General features: G+C 45.6%; 1 protein-coding gene across 1 annotated transcript in view; it reads left to right on the forward strand.

The window, feature by feature from the left end:
- csmd2 (CUB and Sushi multiple domains 2) overlaps nt 1-19917 on the forward strand; it is a 204016-nt gene that overhangs the window by 52469 nt on the left and 131630 nt on the right. The window contains exons 4-5 of the mRNA XM_067256225.1: nt 11649-11843; nt 16326-16533. Coding sequence (XP_067112326.1) covers nt 11649-11843; nt 16326-16533 — 403 coding nt within the window. The remainder of the gene's footprint in view (nt 1-11648; nt 11844-16325; nt 16534-19917) is intronic.

The raw sequence follows: 19917 nt of genomic DNA on the forward strand, positions 1-19917 counted from the left end.
TGGTCACTGTTACAGGTTCAAACACTGGCCATTCAGTGTGATTGGTTGAGGTTACAGGGTCAGACACTGGTCATGCAGTTTGATTGGTTGCGGTTAATTGGGTCAAAGAAGGACAGCGCAGATGCAGACTTCAAGCTTTAGAGTAACTGGCTCTTGGTGTGTGTGTTTCTAAGTGTGTTTGCATGCTAATACAGAGGAATGAGCAACCCAACCGGCTAAAGGGTTGGATACATTGCTGTCATTTCCTTTTTTATAATTGTTCATCTCTCTCTTCCCTCTCTTTTACTCTCCATATTTCTCTCTTCCCCCCCTTTCTCTCTTTCCATCTCTCTTTCTACAGTATCTCCCCCCATCTCTCTATATTAGCGGAGGATCTTTATCATTGTCTCCCAGCTTCTCTATCTTTCATCAGGATTAGCTTCCGTCACTTGTTAGCTTTGTGACCTCTCCCCCTCCCCCTCTCCCCCTCTCCCCCTCTCCCTCTCCCCCTCCCCCTCTCCCTCTCTCCCTCTCTCCCTCTCTCCCTCTCCCTCTCCCTCTCCCTTTCCCTTTCCCTTTCCCCCTCCCCCTCCCCCTCCCCCTCCCCCTCCCCCTCCCCCTCCCCCTCCCCCTCCCCCTCCCCCTCCCCCTCCCCCTCCCTCTCCCTTTCCCCCTCATCCTCTCGTTTCAACGTTTGTTCTCTGACACAATCCCTGTTTTGTGTGGATTAGTACTGTATTGTGCTCGGATTAGGGTGTCATTGTTTCTGAGCTGCAGATAAGTGGAAGTGAGTATGCGCGCATGTGTGTGTCTGTGAGTGAATGAGTGTGTGTGCGTACATGTGACAAAGTACCATGACACTAACAGTGCATAGAAAACTCTCTCAGTTGCTCTAAGGGGACAACTCCCCCCCCCTCCAACTCCCCAGGCTTTTGTCCTCCTAGACTTTCCTTCTCTCCATCTATCTGTTTTTTCTAGTTCATCATCCCTCACTCCTCCTTGTCATACTCCTCTTGTGGGATTCCACAATGTGAGAAAGCAGGGTAGCTTAATATGGGAGCAACATGGCGGAAACACATCTCAATGTACACTGTGTGTGCATGTGTGTGTGTTTGTTTGTGTGTGTGTGTGTGTGAGAGAGAGAGCAAGATAGAGAGAGAGGACATTAGACCATTGTCCATTTAGATATTCTTGTTAGCAAAAAATTGAGACGATGAAGGAAACCTGGAGGTATCATCTCTCATATCCGCTATTTGGCATGATACAAGTGTGTTTGTCTGTGTTTGTATGTGTGTCTCTGTGTGTACAGTATGTGACAAAGACACAGAGAAAAAGAGAGACAGAGAGAGGTTAGGCTAAATTGTTCATCCTCTACCTGTCCTTTTAGATCTGCCTAGTTGGCATGATATAACTGACTGAATGTATGTGTGTGTGTTTTGTCTGTTCATTCAACTCTGCCATCCGTCAATCTCTGCACTGAGAATTAGCTCGACAGTGATGAGACAGAAAAGAGGGTAAACTGACACAAGAGAAAGAGAGAGAAAGAGAGAGGGAGAGAGAGAGATGGTTTGAGGGTGTCTTTCCTTGACTTTCCTCAGATCTCCTAAAACTGTATCATATTGATTAAACAGCAGGGGAGCTCAGTTAGCTTGGTGGAACCTCTTCTCGCGCACACACACCCAGTCTCACACACAAAGCCCCCCCCCCCCCTTACGGGAGCATGCTATGCTATGAATGTCATGTGTTCCTGACCAGGAGATCTCCTTCCTGCGGCTCTGGTGTCCAACACTGCTCCTATCAACCTCCTAAAGGTCAATTTACATTTATTGATCAAACCTTTCCATTTGTTTACCTGAACTTTCTAGTTTTTTATCGATTATCTATTGACCTGAAGCACAGCCAATCGTGTGAACAAATTAAAGAAGTCCTTTCATGCAGAAGATCAGCATCCGTTTTGGTTGAGTGGAGGTTGTGGATTTGGGGCTGGTAGCACCCTCACTTATCAGTCTTTGTCTCTCTTTATTTCTCTCTGTCCATCTTTCCATCTCTCTCCCACTTTCTTTCTCTCTCTGGCATAGAGGACTAGAGAGTGGCAGTTCTTCTCTGAGTGCATCAGTGATATTAAAATGACTGTTTATTGAATGGAGGTTTGTCCCTGCAGTCAATCCAAATTATATGTTGTGTAAATACTATTGAATATGGGTTTAAATGGAGCCTATGGGCCATCAGTTGGGTCAAACACATCTCAATCTAATTTCATGCAATTCTATTTGGATTGTTCTCGGAGTGAGTTTGTGATTGCAAAGTATTTCTTGGTATATAATCTATACCATAGAGTGATTTATGGCTGAGGTTTGCCCTTTCAAACACTAGACTCACATGTACTCTCACAGCCACTTACACATGCAAGCAGATACACACACACAAACACACACACTATCACACATGCACACACACACCAGGTCAGTTGTATTCATTGCTATTCTCTTTCACTTATTGATAATCGATGATTTGCAGTATTTCCAGCGTTTTTAACCAGAGCACGTACGCACAAATACACTAACTGCCCCCACTAACATAAACACACACCCTCACACACCCCCCAACCCCCCTAACAAACACCCCTCCACACACACCCCTGACACACACAGACACACATTTTCCTTCTAAGCCAATTTACTGATTCCTTTAGTGAACCTTCTGGTAAGAACCTCCCATTCAGCATCACCATGGAAAGACTGTCACATGACTCAAGCAGGACCGGGGCTTTTAGTTAATTTGAAACAAGGTGCTGTGTGTATGTGTGTGTGCGCGTGTGTTTGTGTGTGCATCTTTGTTTGTGTTTTGTCTTCCCTGTCATTTAGCTTGGCTCTCTGCTCTGTCTACTGTGTTTAAACACCCACTGTAGGTACTGAAGCAGACAGCATAGCTGTCTCCACTGTATTTTGGGAAGACAAGAGAGGAGGGGAGAGAGAAAAGGGAATGAGGGAGGGAGAGAGAGGGAAGAGAGAGAAAGGAGACTAGAGACAGGAGAGGAGTGGAGACAGAGATAGTGAAAGCGGGGAGGGAGAAGGAGTGAGGGGACGTGAGAAAGGTGAGAGAGATTTTTTGTCTGTCTTTGTGTGTGAGTGTGTGTCCCCAAGATGACAGTGAGATGATCACCTGTGTGATCTATGTGCTTGTGTTTGCTCCATGGAACCACTCAACTGCTTCTTCTTTACATGGAGTACAGCTCCATCACTGCACTCCTTCATGGTGTGCTTGGGTTTGAATCTACTGTGTTGAGTGTGTGTGTATGCATGTGTGTGTCAGTGAGTGTGAGAGCGAAAGAGAGAGAGAGAGAGAGACAGAGAGGTCACAGAGAAAATAAACAGAAAAATGAGACGATTGAGAGAAATAATTGATAAAAGGTGAAAAAAAAACCTTTAGCTCACTGGAGCCTTGGAATGACTTGATGGAAAATAAGTCATTACCCCAAGTGTGTGTCCCTTTCCTTCAGCAATGACGTCGAGTATCAAAAGCCTAATTATTGTTGACCACAAACTGAAATCCCACCTGGAAGCACTGAAAGGAGAAGGAGAGGGAAGAGAGAGAGAGAGGAGAGAGAGCTAAGGATACACAGCTTTTACTTAGACGTTTAGCTTACACACACACAAACACACACACGTACATGCACACAAACACACACACACACACACTCAGAAACAGACACACAGAAACACACACACACAGTCACACCCACACATGCACACCCACACAAAACACAAGTATACACACACACACATATATAAGTAGACACACACAAAAACACACACACATGCTCATACACACACACAGAAACACAAACAAAAAAACATACACACTCACACACATAAAAACACAAACGTACACGCACACCCACACAGAAACACACACGCACATACACAGAAAGACACAGAAACATACACACATACACCTACAGGTTTCAACCAACCCAGGCCTCCCAGGTGGGCCTTGACTGTTACCAAGGCAACCTGGAGAGTGGAGGAGAGGAGGTGTGTGTGTGTGTGTATGTGTGTGTACTGCAGAGCTGTCAGAAGGTAGCTCAGTCTGAAGAGCTAGTAGGATTGAGACATGGGAGGAGAGACTGTCACTGGCTTTACTGTTCTCTCTCTCTTTCTCCTCCCTCTCTCCCCGTGATTCTGCATGCCAGTCTTTCCCTCCTACCCCACCCTACCCTCCTCTCTCTCTCTCTCTCTCTCTCTCTCTCTCTCTCTCTCTCTCTCTCTCTCTCTCTCTCTCTCTTTCTTTTGTCTTTTTTTCATTCCTAAATTAAACAGTAACTGAGTGAACACACACATTCACAAACAAAAAGTTATATCATACAAAATATAATGATAATCAGAAAAAAATAATTGCTAACCGTCTGTGCCCTCATCTCAGCGCTTACCTGTTGTGACCTATTGTGATGATTGTCAATGTGTGTGTGTCTGTCTGTAGCAAACCCTTAATTGGCCAAACTGTGAAATATCTCATGGAAATATCCCTTAACTGATGGCAACCAAGAATACCAGACTGTGAAGAATGCAGTTATGAATCAATATGTGATGGCTGGCCAATTATCCACACTCTTACGCATGCACCCACACTTTCTCTCTCTCTCACACACACACACACACACACACACACACACACACACACACACACACACACACACTGACACACACAGACACACACAGACACACACACAAGCAGAGTACTGCAGCAGTGCTGGGCAGTGTAGCAGTGGTGTAACATGAAAGGGACACAGATACAAGCTGGGCCCATCGTGTTCCAGGTAGTAGGCAGAGCCGCACCATGCAACTCTCCATTGACAGCACAACAGAAAGGCTGTCAATACAAGAAAGGATGTGACAGTAGATTCACCTACGAAAAGGATGTGTGTGTGTTTAGTTGTATGTATGGTGTATGTGTGTGTGTATGTGTATGTGAGAGAGAGAGAGATATAGAAAGAGATCAGGGTGTGAGGGAGGGCACACTGTAAGTAGTAGGGTTGAGAGCTGCCAGCCATTGTCCACAGGAAGTGCTGGGTTTGGACAGCATTGATTGGATTGCTGCTTGACAAAGCAGAAACTGCTTATTGAGCTAATGCGCTTGTGTGTCAAGATCGATCTCCCAATGTCACGTCCAGAGGAGCGACAGAGAGAGACAGAGAGATAGAGAGAGAGAGAGAGAGAGAGCGAGAGAGAGAGAGAGAGAGAGAGAGAGAGAGAGAGGAAGGTCATGAGTATTAAGAGAAAGTGAAATGGCAGAAAGAATATTTAGAGAAAGAGGGAGAGACGCTCGCAGGAAGAGAGAGAATGGGGCTAGACACAGAGAATCAAAAGCAGCTTGTATCCTGATCTGAGCTTCAGTGTAGTCTGCTTGCTGCCGTCTGTCTGTCCCTGATTCTGTCTGCCTCTCTTTCTCTCTCTCTCTTTCTCTCGATCATTCCACTCCCACACTTTCTCTCACTCTTGTTTTTTTAATATTTTGCTCACTCACGATCTGTTTGTTTCACTCACTGTTTTTGTCTCAATGTGTTCTCCCTTTTTCTCTGCAACATCATCTCAATCAATATCAGTTATGATATAGTCCTCTCCATTCTTCCACTTTCATGTGTTGATTTCCAGGAAAGAGGGAAGAGGAGAAAGAGAGAGGAGGAGGAGGGAGATACGGACATGTTAATCTGACTAGCATATGGGCTATGTATGTGTGTGTTGACATACAGCTGTTCCTCAGACAGACGTGTGTCTGAGGGATGAAGGAAGGATGGATGACAGACAAGGGGTGCATGAGCGAAACAGACATCAGTCTGTCCTTCTCACTGCTGACACTTCTGCTGCAACACCTAGCATCCACTTCCTGTTCCACATCCACTTCCTATGGCATATCTACACACAGTTATTGTGTGTAGATATGTAGTCTGTCAGGGATCTTCTGGAGACAGTGTCCTCATTATCCTGGGTGAGAAGTGACCCTGCAGCACATTTTACTTCCTGGTTATTTCTGGTTCTTCCTGACTACTTTTAGTATCAGAATGAGGGAAAAAAAGATGAAAAAAGTAGATGCGCACAGGGTGTGTGTGTTTGTGTGTGTTTGTGTTTATGTGTGTGCCAGGCAGCGAGTGATGGACGAGCAACATCCTTTGCCGTTTCAGCAGTGGAAGTGCTTAAAGCATTCAGACCCCAGGGACAGCGGTGTGTGTCTGTCTGTCTGTCTGTCTGTCTGTCTGTCTCTCTCTCTCTCTCTCTCTCTCTCACACACACACACACACACATACAAAGACACACGCACACACAGGCCTGTGACTTATGGACCTGCCATGACAAATGCTTCAAGGCCACTGGGGGGATGGGATCTAAGAAAACAGTCCCACGTGGTCCTGGATCTTGACCCCGGGAAGAACACTGTTCTGTCTTTCTCTCCTCTGTTTCTCTCTCTCTCTCTTTTTTCTCTCACTCATTCTCCATCTTCTCTCTCTGTCTCTCTCTCTCTCTCTATCCTCTCACTCATTCTCCATCTTCTCTCTCTCTCTGTCTCTCTCTCTCTATCCTCTCACTCATTCTCCATCTTCTCTTTCTGTCTCTCTCTCTCTTTCCTCTCACTCATTCTCCATCCTCTCTCTATCCTCTGTCTCTCTATTGTTCTTTTTTTATCTCTCTGTCTCTAAGCACATTTGACCTCTGTCAGCATATCAGTGGTTTTATCAGAAATAAAACAACAAAGTGTATGTAATAACACAAAGGGATCAATGAAATGTGTAAACATGTGGAATTGTTTCTGGATGGTGAATGTGTGAATGGTCCTAACTGGTTAAAATATGCATGTTCCTGATTCGTAAATGTGTAGGTCATGGTTTGTGTATGTGTGAATGGTCCTGATTCTCCTGGTTAGTGTGAGTATGGTGCTAATTTGTTCAAGAATTAATCATCATGATTGGGTCAAGTAATCCTAGCTGGTTGATATATGAAAAGTTATGAATAGTTAAAATATCAATGATTCTGAGTGGTTAAATTATGAAGGCCATGTCACCTTGGAATGTGAATCTTTCAAACAAACAAGTAGGTACAAGGCATTTGTGTGTGTGTGTGTGTGTGTGTGTGTTTGTGTGTGTGTGTTTGTGTGTGTGCACTTGCGTGTGTGTGCATTTTTAGACATTGCAGCTCAGTGATATAGAAATTGAGAATTGAGGAGATTTTGACAAATATGTGTGGTCGTCTGGGGTCTACTCTGCAGAAAGAGAGTTCTTAAAACTATATAGCGCTGCTATGCCTTCCTGCCTCAGCAATATATAGATGCTGCACACATACTCCTTCCTAGTCATCCTTATATGGAGATTTATTATTTCACAATTGGACTGCTGTTTACGACGACAGGCCCGATATCAGTATTAATTTTCGACAAAGTTATTTTTAAAAAGACAGACTTTATTTTTGGTGCGTTGAATATTTGTCATTGTTTATGTTGAGGTCTGACTGAGGAGGTGTTTTTGTCTGTTTTTGCAATACGATAAAAAAAATTCCAAGGACATTGAATACAGAACTTTTGTTCTTCTTTTGCTTTGTCCTTTGCGTGAGTGTGTTTTGTAGATAGATAGCATGCAGACAAAAAATGCTACAATCTAGAACACAGTCAGGTTTCGTCAGGGCCTATCAAAGCAATGTTATTTGTGTGTCTGTCAAACACACAGTATTCTAACACGTCTCAGTCTGTCGCTTAGAAACACTCACATACTCACGCACACACCTCCAACATGACAGAGTCGGGGTCTTAATTAGCAAATACGTAATTGGGTGTGCTTTGCCTTCGGCAAGGGCACAACCTTTGTTCTCTCACATATATATTTATTTATTTTTATTATTATTTATTTTCGCCCCCCTAAGGATCAGTCAATATTTGGACTACATACACAACGGCGGTGTCAAAAGGTTCGTCTTGTTAGCGATTGCGTTGGTTTTATTTTTATTTACGTTCCGTTGCATGGTTTAGGTAGAAATTGCGTTTTTGTGGTGAAAAGTGAAGCTAACGGTGGCTAATTTGCTAGCCACAGTCACTGACGTTACTAACGTCACTACGTCACTAACGTCACGAAAACACGCGTGACTACCTGTAGCAGAACATTCGTTTCGCATCTGTTAACTTGGGGGATAGCTAGGCTAACTATAGCTTTACTGCAAGGCAGCTGCAGAAACGTCACAAGCAAAGAGGCCAGGGTGACTATTTACTCATTTTACTTTGTGATGTGAAACACAATTATGAAATGTAATGTACAATATTAGCTGATATTATTAAGGAAGTAGGCCCACATCTACTTTCGGAAACGGTAGTCTACTATTTCACTGAAGCATTAGCATCATGACATTAGCCTCTGTTGCCCGGGCAACACATACCACAGTGGTCTATGATGCTGTTTTCAATCGTTAAAATATACATTCCTCACAAATACATTTGTTTTCTTTGTAGGATTTACTATGACATTACATTTCAAGTAAATGATTTGTCGGTGAAATTATCTTTACCTGTGGTTTCAAACCAGTGTTTCTCACTGCAACGCTGTAGTCTGTAGCCTACGCGAGACACACTACAAAAACATCTACACAGCTGTTTAGGAAGTCAAACGGCGACAGAACATGTTCGGCACTCCCCTTACTTAAATCAAAAGTCTTTCAATAGGTGAAACTATCTGACTACTAACCTGAACTTCATTGCCACAGCCTAAACTTTGTCAATCTGTTCATGAAAATAATTAATTTCAGCCTAAACCGTACAACGGAACGTTAAATCGAATTCAACCAACGCAATCGCTACCAAGACCAACACAGCAGTAGTCAAGTATTGTACTGTAGTAGAATTTACCGGGGCAGCTTCTCCACACAGGGCTATATCGCATTTTGCGTTGTTACTGACAATGATCGCTACCAGTGAGCTTTTTATGAATGAGCGATTTTCCACTAAATACATGTCAAGCTTATTTACGTTTTTGGGGGCATTTTTCAGTTAGCAGATGGTAATGTTTGAATCGCGATTCCATCTTCTACTGCCGGTAACGTTGTAGAATAATCTTCAAAGGGGGTTCTTTATTCATGAATGAATGCAATATGAGTAGGCTAAATGCCTGAAAATATAACGAGAAGGGAAAACTTAAAAGGACGTTTAACTCATAGAGATTAGGTCAATTTTTACACCGGTCTGCCAAATTTATTCGTTGATTCAGCTATGAGGCTGCCTCTTGCAGGGGAAATGAAAAGACGTCATATTTCATTCTACACTTAACTCGTATTTTGAGTTGTAAATGAGCAGCAAAAAAAAGATGCTTTTAAATCTATGTAATCTTTATAAATAATAAGTAGGCCCTATGCATTTTTATATAAAATATACAGAAATATTAGTTGTAAAAATGTCATTAAAAAACGGACCCCTGTGCAACCGACGCAAGCAAGCACACCCTACAATTTCCCCAGAAATTGTACCCCCTCTAGTTACTTCAGTCATACTTCTACCCCCCCCCCTCTCTCTCTCTCTCTCTCTCTCTCTCTCTCTCTCTCTCTCTCTCTCTCTCTCTCTCTCTCTCTCTCTCTCTCTCTCTCGCTATCTCATTCTCTTTGTCTCTCTTTATGATCCTCTCCCCTTATTTGCCTCTTGCTCTCCCTCTCCCCCCTTTTCTTTTTCTTGCTCTCCCTATCTTTTTTTGCACTCATTCTCTCTTTATGTGTCACTATCTATCTTGTTCACTCCCTCTCTCTCCCTGACCTTTATTTTCTTGTTACCTTTTCTTTCACACCCTATATCTCTCACCTCATCCCACACCATCCCTCTCTTCCGCCTCCCTTAGTCCATCCATCCATTCCTCCTTCCTTTTCTTCCATCCTCCCTCCCTCTTTTCCTCTCTCCCTCGCTCCATCCCTCCACCTCTCCCTCCTTTCTCCATTCCTCCCTCCATCCACCCCTCCATCCCTCCAAATCCATCTTTAACTCCCTCTGTTCGCGTGCCCCAAATGTATCCATTAGGACGAGGGGTTAATTACAGGCTCCCGTGGGCTGGGGTGCAGTAACGCATTCTCACCAATAGGTGCAACAAGTAGTCACTTTGGCTAATATGCTAACAGCTCATGACCTTGTGGCTATGCTAATCAGCTGGCGCTGTGTGGAGAATGCATTAGTGAGGCCCTCAGTGGTCATAACAGAGGCTTCGGCCGGGTGAGCTGTGAGGAGACAACTCAATCTGACAACTCATCGCCACTGGTGGAACACATTCTGGGGTTCTGACACACTGTTCAACTCAATTCTTGGGTGGAGGATGTTCTCTGTTTGGGCTTTTGGCTGTGGTGTTGATATAAATTTGTCCTGTTTTCAAGAGACCTACAGTACCATGGAGCAATTACAATTTTGTCACAGTTGCTTTTATCCAAAGCGACATTCAGGGAGGGGTGGGTTTGAACTTGCAATCTCTTGATCTGCAGTCAAATGCTCCATCACTGAGCTACACCCAGTAACTTTGACCACATCCCTCTCAATCAACAGTCTACAAACTCAACACCGTCTTCCTGGCCATGGAGAAACGGGCAGACCTGCTGTCCCCCGTGTGACTTGGTATGGGCTGTGACGTTGTGCCAGCGAACCCAGCATCCTGCGTGGCAGTTTGTCCACTAGCGCCAGGCTTCTCTGCCCAGACCCGACTGAGAGAGCAGAGATCCATCCAAAGTCCAACACATGCTCTGGCTGACCAACACACGGAGAGAGAGGAGGGGGGGGGGGGGGGAGAGGTAGTGGAGAAAAGGAGAGCTAAAGAGAGAGGTACAGTGAGACAAAACAAATAGGGACACAGATACAAAGTGTGTGTGTGATTAGCCAAGCTCAGGTACAGTATGGTATGTGTTAGCAGAAATACTGTGTTACTGGAGGCTGCTTAGCCTCCAGTAAATACTTAGATGGTATCCTTCTCAATACTGCACTGAGCAGAGAGAGAGAGAGAGAGAGAGAGAGAGAGAGAGAGAGAGAGAGAGAGAGAGAGAGAGAGAGAGAGAGAGAGAGGGGGTTTGTGTGTGTGTGTGTGTTACACACCCAGTGTAACAGTGTAATATGAAAAGGCTCAAGAGCTGAATGTCACACTGCTTCTATCACTGTGGGAGCTGTCACCTTTGTTCCCTGTGACATTTATTCAGCTTGACTCAGCTGTGTGTGTGTTTATGTGTGTGTGTGTGTGTGAGAGAGAGAGAGAGAGAGAGTGTGTGTGTGAGAGAGAGAGAGTGTGTGTGTGTGTGCTTGCGGCGTGCTGTTGTTTGCGTTGGAGTCCACTTTTCGTCCAGAACTCAAGTGCTCAGACAGTCCACCCTCCACCCCCCCCCCCCCCCCCCCCCACCAAGTAAAAACACACACCCGCACACACAGAAGTCTCTTTCTTCTTCTATCATTAATATACTGTATATTGTATATTAACCCTTTATCTTCCTCCTCTCTCCTCCCCTCCCTTTCTCTCTGCCCCCTTCCTTCTCTCCACCCCTCTCCTCCTTCCTTCCACCTCCCACTACACCTCCCCTCCTCACTCCTCTCTCTCTCCTCCCCCCACCCTTATCCCTCCCTCCCTTCTTCTACCCTCAACCCCCCCCCACACACACACACACCCTCGCCTCTCCCTCCCTGCCCCGCAGCCCTGCCCAGCTACACCTGTGGTAACCCGGGCCAGCTGCTGAACGGCCTCCAGCAGGGCTCCACCTTCAACATCGGGGACAAGATCCGCTACAGCTGCAGCCAGGGCTTCGTCCTGGAGGGCCACACCACCCTGTCCTGCTTGGCCACCTCCGCAGGCACCGCAGCCTGGGACTTTCCCCTGCCCTACTGCCGAGGTGAGCGCGAGCACGCACACACACGCACCCACACGCGCACGCACACATATGGGGTGTAATACGTGTCACAAATGTATATGCAAAGGGATCACTAGCGCCTGCATATGTTGTTCATGTTCGTGTTGTTAGATTACACTTTATTGTCATTCAAATACTGACACAATGCAATGCAGTTTAGCAAAAGCCACCTCAGCCGGGACTCAAACTCACTGTCCCTATAGACCTATTAAGCCTACATGTCATAGAACTCTACCTTTCGGTCACCATACTACTGAAAATACATATTAATATCTTAACCAAGTTGTTAATATGTAGATATTTCAATCGTACAAGTGGTTTCAGTTACATCCATTTGAAAGAATAAATGAAAAGAAAGTGAGTTGGCTAGTCCTTAGTTCCTTGTCTGGTGTTAGGCTACTACCAACTAAAGAAGATAGCGCAGACCCACATTTTACAACATAATAATAGGCTAGGTATATAATTAATATAGGCTAGGTTGTAGGGAGTCAGATGGCTGAGTGCTTAGGGAATCGGGCTATTAATCAGAAGGTTGCCGGTTCGATTCCTGGCCGTGCCAATGACAATGTGTCCTTGGGCAAGGCACTTTACCCTACTTGCCTCGGGGGAATGTCCCAGTACTTACTATAAGTCACTCTGGATAAGAGCGTCTGCTAAATGACTAAATGTAATGTAACATAAATGTAGGTTACCAGCAGTTGGCCACAACTAAAAGATGCAAGACAATGATAACATGGTGGATGAGGGTACAGCCATGGCTTGTTTGTTGAAGGCTGTTCATCGTTGCGATTGGAAACATGTAATGGGACAAAAAAAGATCTGCACAGTACTAATAACGTTGGCTTATGCGCACGCCTTATCAAATGTAATATGCGCTAACTATGCCTGCCTATACGCACACCTTGTTATCTATCAAACTGTAAGGTGTAGGGTTCATGTGGCGTTTGCTACAACTCACCAAAGTACACGTACTTCACCCGTAGCAAGTACACGGTGAATGCACTGTGCAGTTGCGCTGCCACGGATTACGCCCCATAGTACACATACACACACATGTCCATATACAAGCACACACACACACTGTGGGTGGTTGAGTGGAACATTCTCATGATCAGGTCAGACATGGTGTACTGCAGCTGGGCTGATGTGTGACTGGCCTTGTCAGAACCCTTCCATGACTGCCCAGCCAGGTGCCTGAGACATTTGTCCTTGGCTGGGAGCTAGCTAGGACCCCTGCTGGAAACACACCTGCCAGTGTGTGAGAGGAGCAGGACAGCTGAGGCTAGACTAGACTACTATTTACTGGTAATAGACTAGAATACTCTTTACTGGGACTATACTAGACTACCCTGTACTGGTACTAGACTAGACTAGACTACTATGTAATGGTACTAGACTAGAATACTCTGTACTGGTACTAGACTAGAATATTCTGTACTGTGACTAGACTACTTGGTAGCGGAAGTAGAGTAGATTGCTTTGCATTGTGACTAAACTAGACTACTCTGTACTGGGATTAGACTAAAATACTCTGTAGTGCTGTGACTAGACTATACTGGTCTGTACTGTGACTAAACTAGACTAGACTACTTTGTACTGGGACTAGACTAGACTACTCTGTACGGGGACTAAACTAGAAGAATACTCTGTACGGGGACTAAACTAGAAGAATACTCTGTACTGGGACTAGACTACAATACTCTGTACTGGGACTAAACTAGACTAGAATACTCTGTACTGGGACTAGACTACTAGGTATCAGAAGTAGAGTAGACTGATTTGCACTGTGACTAGACTAGACCAATATGTACTGGGACTAGATTAGACTAGACTACTCTGTACTGAGACTGGACTAGACAAGACTACTGTGTGTGCCTTAAAGTCTGTCTGCCTGTGTGTGTGTGGTCTCGGAGCAGATCGTGTGACATGCTACCATCTGTACCCAGGATGGGACTCAGGAAGCCCACGCATGAGCACACATGGCTGGGGCCCACACGGCAGAACAAGACCTCCTACACATACACACACACACACACACACACACACACACACACACACACACACACACACACACACACACACACACACACACACACACAAACTCTCTCTCACACACACACACACACTCATACACACACATACATCTTTCTCCAAATGTACATCCATACATCTTTTTCTCCAACTCTCTCTTTCTGCCCCGCCTTCTCCCCCTTCATTCCTCCTCCCCCATTTGCCCTCACCTCTCTCCTCCTCACAGGAAAATCAAGCATCCACTCCCTCATTCAGGAATGTCATAAATATGCCACTTTCACCCTGAAAAATTAGATGCCAACAAGTTTCAGAAACCACCTATTTCCATCACTCATTAATTGAGGTCTCTGGGTGCAGTATAAACGCTGGAGAACACGGCTGAGCGCCCTTGCATAATGCATAAGCATATTGTTAATGTCAGTCCAGTTACTGACCCCATCTATGTGGTGAGAGTTTGGCACCGTCTGTATCCTGGACTGCAATCGGTTTTTCAGGTTAATTTGCCATGTCTCCTTTCCTCTCCTCTCCCAAATTATCTTCCGTCCCTCTCCTCTCTTCCCCTCTTCTCTGCTCTCTTATATTATCTTCCCCTCACCTGTCTCCTCTGTCTCCCCTGTCTCCCCCCTTCCCTCCTCCCCCCATCTCCCCTCTTCCATGTGTTTGCTGGAGCATGTTCTGCATTTTTCAAATGTCATTGCTGGCAACAAGCTAGAGGTTGGGGTTCTCTCTCTCTGTCTCTTCCCACACCCCCCACCCCTCTCTCTCTCTCTTTTTCTCTAACCTCATGCTTCACACCAACGATGTGAGAAAGAGCTAAAGTGTGTGTGTGGGTGTCTGTGTGAGAGAGAGCGTCACTGTGTGTATGAGTGCTTGACGCCTGCTGTCTGTGCTCGCCTCACAGCTTAGTTGTCATGGTGCTGTGGGGAGACTGAGAGGGTCTTCTCACTATATGGAGAAGCATGAAATCCTCTCCGACAGCCCATAATATGGACTGTCCGTGCATGGAGAACACTGGAACCAAGTTGCCCCCATCTCCATCATGACAATATCACAAATTAATGTTGATCGAGACAGATCAAATCACTGCCTAAGCACACATTCAAACAGTTCCCCTCACCCAAAACATTATATTGGATCTATTTTCCAAATATTCTATGGGTGATGTGGGTAATTTTTTTAATAAAAAAAGTTTTCTCAGTATGAAGTGTTTAAGTGGTCAGGAATATCAATCATGCTCATCTTTTCACCTGCCCAGCCTTCCCTCCTTCGCTCCCTCTCTTCCTCCTCAACCGTCACCTGTCACCCTCTCTCCCTCCCTTCTCTGCCCTTGTTCCTCCTCCTCTCCGCTCCCCTCCAGCCCCTGTTCTCCTCCTCTCCTGGCCGCTCTCTCTCCCACCCTCTCCATCCGCTCTTGTCACCTGTCATCCTCCTCATCCCTGTCTTCTAGCCCTCCTGTGGAGATCCCCTCATACGCTTCACACCTCATGGAGTTCTTCTCTTCTGCAACCCCCCCCCCCCCTCTCTCTCCTCCTCCAGGGAAGTTTCCAGTGTGACAGCCAAAGCTGGTGATTGACAGGGCCCAGTGCACACAAGCCCTGCTCTCTTATATACACCTCGCAAACAGACACCTAACACACATCCTTTAACACACACACACACACTTCACATTTCCCACACAACTCACACAACTAGCCAGCCACAGCTAACGGATCCCATTGTACACAAAAACACACGTATGCTCGCACACACAAATGCATACAATTTCTTTTAGACAGAGTTCATTGATGTGTTTTTCTGCCAGAGCTCTCTGCCAGCTGCGCCCAGCTGCTAAGATGCGAACACACACCTGCATCCTCCTTGTTTATCATTTAATATCCTCCATCAGTCTTTCTCAAGACGAGTGCTCTCTTGCTCTGGTAACCAGCTCCTTCTACAGGTCTTCAGACAAGAAAAGAAAGCCAAGGGGCACAATAAAAAAATGCTGATACTTAAACTCATCTTTTGTTGTTTAATTATCCACTTAAAAACGAAATAAAAAGGAGAAGAGCTTGTGATTAACACAAATTGGAAATAAGCAGACTCTAATGGCGGCGTGGTTTCCCGGAGTTGCATCACAGCCCACTTCCCTGTCCCTAAAGACCCCCAACGCACCTCAGGGTTACTGAGTGTACGTCTAACACTTTCTCTTCATGACCTCAAGCTGAAGAAGTGGCAAAATATATATATATATATATTTTTTTTAAGGTTTGAAAAGTTCTAAAACCAAATTGAAGTTTTGAAACTGCCAAATAACCCCTTGAAATATCTGTCAATTTATGTGTGTGTGTGTATCTGTCGATCTGTCTGTCTGACTGATTCATACACACACAAATTGACAAACATACACATGCCCATATTGACTTCTCCCCCTGACCCCTTCTCCTCTCTCCCCAGCGGATGACGGCTGTGGGGGAACCCTGAGAGGTCAAAGCGGGGTCATCACCAGCCCCAACTACCCAGGGGAGTACAACAACAACGCTGACTGCACCTGGACCGTCCTGGCCGAGCCGGGGGACACCATCGCCCTGGTCTTCTCAGACTTCCAGCTGGAGGACGACTACGACCTTCTGGAGGTCAGCGGCACCGAGGGCTCCTCGCAGTGGTGAGTACTCTCCCGAGTGCCACCATTTCTGGGGAAGATGGCGGAGAAGATGAGGCAGGGGCATCACTGGTGGTGGGCTGTGTCCTTGTGTGTTATGTTAGCTTTTTATTGCTTCAATTATTTACAGTGCTTTGGTCAACATTGATTGGCTTTAAATGTGCTATGAAATTTATGTTACCTGACATGACTTTGACAGCAGTCAGAGTGAGTAGTTCCCTGTGTAGGGCAACTGTTGGCGTAACATTGGAGTGTCCAGATTTGGGGTTAAGGAATCTCAAACAGGGGCTTTAAAGATGTGAAAGGAATCAAGAGAGCAAGAGAGAGGCATGGAAGGGAAAGAAGGAGGAGAGAGAGAAAGAGAGAGAGGGACCTGACTGTCAGTTTAAGACATTGACATAGACAGGAAGGGAGCCAGTCCCAGCTCTCCGAATCATGTCATTGTGTGTTGCCAAAAGGACAGGGTCAAATAAAGTAGCAGGAAAAGCACGCCGACAGCGGGCCTCTCACTCCAACAAACCCTCCTGTCTTCCAGACAGTCAGACGCTCTCCCGGACGTTGAAAGCGAATCTCTTTTCCCAAGTCTCACATTGTGTCCTCTCCTCTCGCGCAATGATGTCATCACATCCTCGTTCTCTGTCATCCGCAACTTCTGATTGGCTCTCTGGTGTCCGCCTGCGGCTGCGGGGCTCCAATCACACTGGGCGGTCTCCGCGGGCAACCTTTTGCCGATTGCAGAGCACCTGCGGTTTAACTCTGGAGGAGACAGAGGAGGGAGGAAAGTTGAAAGTACCAGACAGAAGAAGAGAGAAACAGACTGGTACCGAGGGAGGTGTGTTTGTGTGTGAGTGTGTGTGTGAGTGAGGGTGTGTGTGTGAGTGTGTGAGAGAGAGAAAGCAATGCAAGCGAGAGACAGAGAGAATGAGAGAAAGAGAGAGAGAGAGAGAGAGAGAGAGAGAGAGAGAGAGATGGAGAGAGAGAGAGAGAGAGAGAGAGAGAAAGAGAGAAGGGAATGTTCTAGCCAGCATTGCACTGTGTTATAGTTGCTGATTGCACATTGCTGAGGACAGGCAGTACAAACACAGACTGGATGATCAGACTAACTGACAGATGACATAGTCATGGTTCAAAAGGGACTGCATTCTATCATGACTTGATTCTCTGTCAGTTTGTTGTGGCACCAGTTACTGCACCCAGGGATTAAATAGTTTGTCTGTAGAGAGACAGAGAGAAAGAGAGAGAGAGACAAAGAGGACTCTTACCCCAAGATTACTTTGGTTGTGATGTTTAGGTACTTTATGAGTTAACCCACAGCTAACATGCCATCACAGCATCAGAGGACTAGAGATAAGTCGGTCTGAAACTCAACAACATGCCAGATGACTTCAAGAGTGCCAGCTTTTCTCTGAGAAAGAGAGATGCACAGACACTGTTCAGGGCTGGAGTTTGGTGTGTGTGTGTGTGTGTGTATCGTTTGACCATAGACAGCTCATTTTAGGCCTGGCCTTTATCAGCTGGACACGAGGAGAGCTTTTAAAGGCCACACAGTTCTGGCTGCATCTACTATGCTTTGGGAAGGTGTCAGGAGCAAGGTGGACAGGGCATCTGTACTGGAGCACACATACACACACATTTCAGCGCACCCTCAAATGCGTTGTTTTTGTTACTTTTAAACGATCAGAACAGATGTAGTCTCTCTTTCTCTTCGACTCTCTCCCTCCCTCCCTTCTTGTTCCGAGTGAAGGTTACATGAAGGACACAGACTGTGTCTGGGAGAGAGAGGGCTGGAGCAGGGCTAACCCTTCATTCTAAAGAGCCTGGGACAATTAGGCCTGCACACACACACACACATTCGCATACACACACACTCACATAAACAAACAGTCCAATTCCAAGGTTGTTCTCAGTCACTGGACTTTCTTGGCTTCAGGGAGAGATGGAGGAGATGTAAACCATGGAGGGTGGGGGAAAGAAGGAAAGGATGGATGGAGAAATGAAGGAAGGAAGGGGATGAAAGAAAGGATAGATCGATGTAGGGACGACCAAAAGAAAGGATGATGGAGCATTTCAAGGGACCTGTTCAGACTTCCACTTAAACTGGAACAACAAGTTGAATGGTATTATAACAAAAGGATTGTTGTTCCAGTTTATGTTGTTCCAGGGAACAATTAGAGTGTTACAATGGACCACTCAGGAACGCTGTCTAAGGCCATTAAAGTAAGAGTTTAATGCCAAAGTCAATAAATACAAGTAAGCAATGGCTTTCACTGTCCATTCTGTAGAGTTAAGGAAGAAAAGAACAGAATGAAACAGGTAAGGCTTGGCTTGCCTCTCTTTCTCCTCCCCTCTTTTCCTCCTCCGTCTTCTCTCCTCCTCTCCCTCTCATCCCCTCTTTTCCTTTTCTCGTTTTCTCCTCCTCTCCCTTTCAGCTTCTCCTTTTTTCTCCTCCTGACGCCTCCCCAGACAGGGGAGGCGTCAGGGTCACATTCTGCTCTCCTCCACCGATCCTAAGAGGCAAACACAGGTCACGCTGTGAGCTCTCTCTGTGTGTGTGTGTGTGTGTGTGCGTATGTGTGTTTGAGTCCAAGTGTGAGAGATTGGAGAGAGATGTTTGTAGATGAGAGGAGTTGATGTGTGGAGATGATGATGATGTTAAGAGGAAGGGTATATAGAGAGAAGTATACAGAGAGACACTCGTGGACTAGATTAGGTGGAGAGAAGATGGGAACGGCAACGCCAGGACGACATCCAGCAGACAACATCACAGCACCATCACCTTCTCTAAACCCCTCTCCACGTTCTCCCTGGTCACAAAGCCATTTGGAGGGGATGTAAAAACAGCACCGCGCTAGCTGGTTGCCATGCCCGCCGTTTCGTTCCCACATTCGTTTGTTTGCCGCTCGCCCACTTGCCTCTAAGTGGGAATAGCAGCAATTAGAATTTTCTTTGGAGTTGACTGTGTTGTGAGTTATTGTAATGTGTTTGGAAGTCCCTTAAGGGTGAGGAGAGAAGTGTTTTGACTGCACAAACCCTGCGGAGGGCTGTTGGAAGCATCATTCTCTTCAATTTAACAGACAATCACAAAACATTGTTTATGGTTTTTAAACAAGCCATAGCCCATTTGGATTCTTTAACAACTTTTTGGTTTTGTTTGGAAAAGTTACATTTGTTATCATTACATTCACATTTAGTCATTTAGCAGACACTCTTATCTGAAGCGACTTACAGTAAGTACAGTGAGATTCTACCCGAGGCAAGTAGGGTGAAGTGCCTTGGCCAAGGACACAACATCCTTTGGCATCCATTAATTGAACCGGCAACCTTCTGATTAATAGCCCAACTTCCTAACCGCTCAGCCATCTGACCCCATCATTATTATTTTGTTCT

This window comes from Osmerus mordax, chromosome 18 (genome assembly GCF_038355195.1).
Source record: "Osmerus mordax isolate fOsmMor3 chromosome 18, fOsmMor3.pri, whole genome shotgun sequence".
NCBI classification, from domain to species: Eukaryota; Metazoa; Chordata; class Actinopteri; order Osmeriformes; family Osmeridae; genus Osmerus; species Osmerus mordax.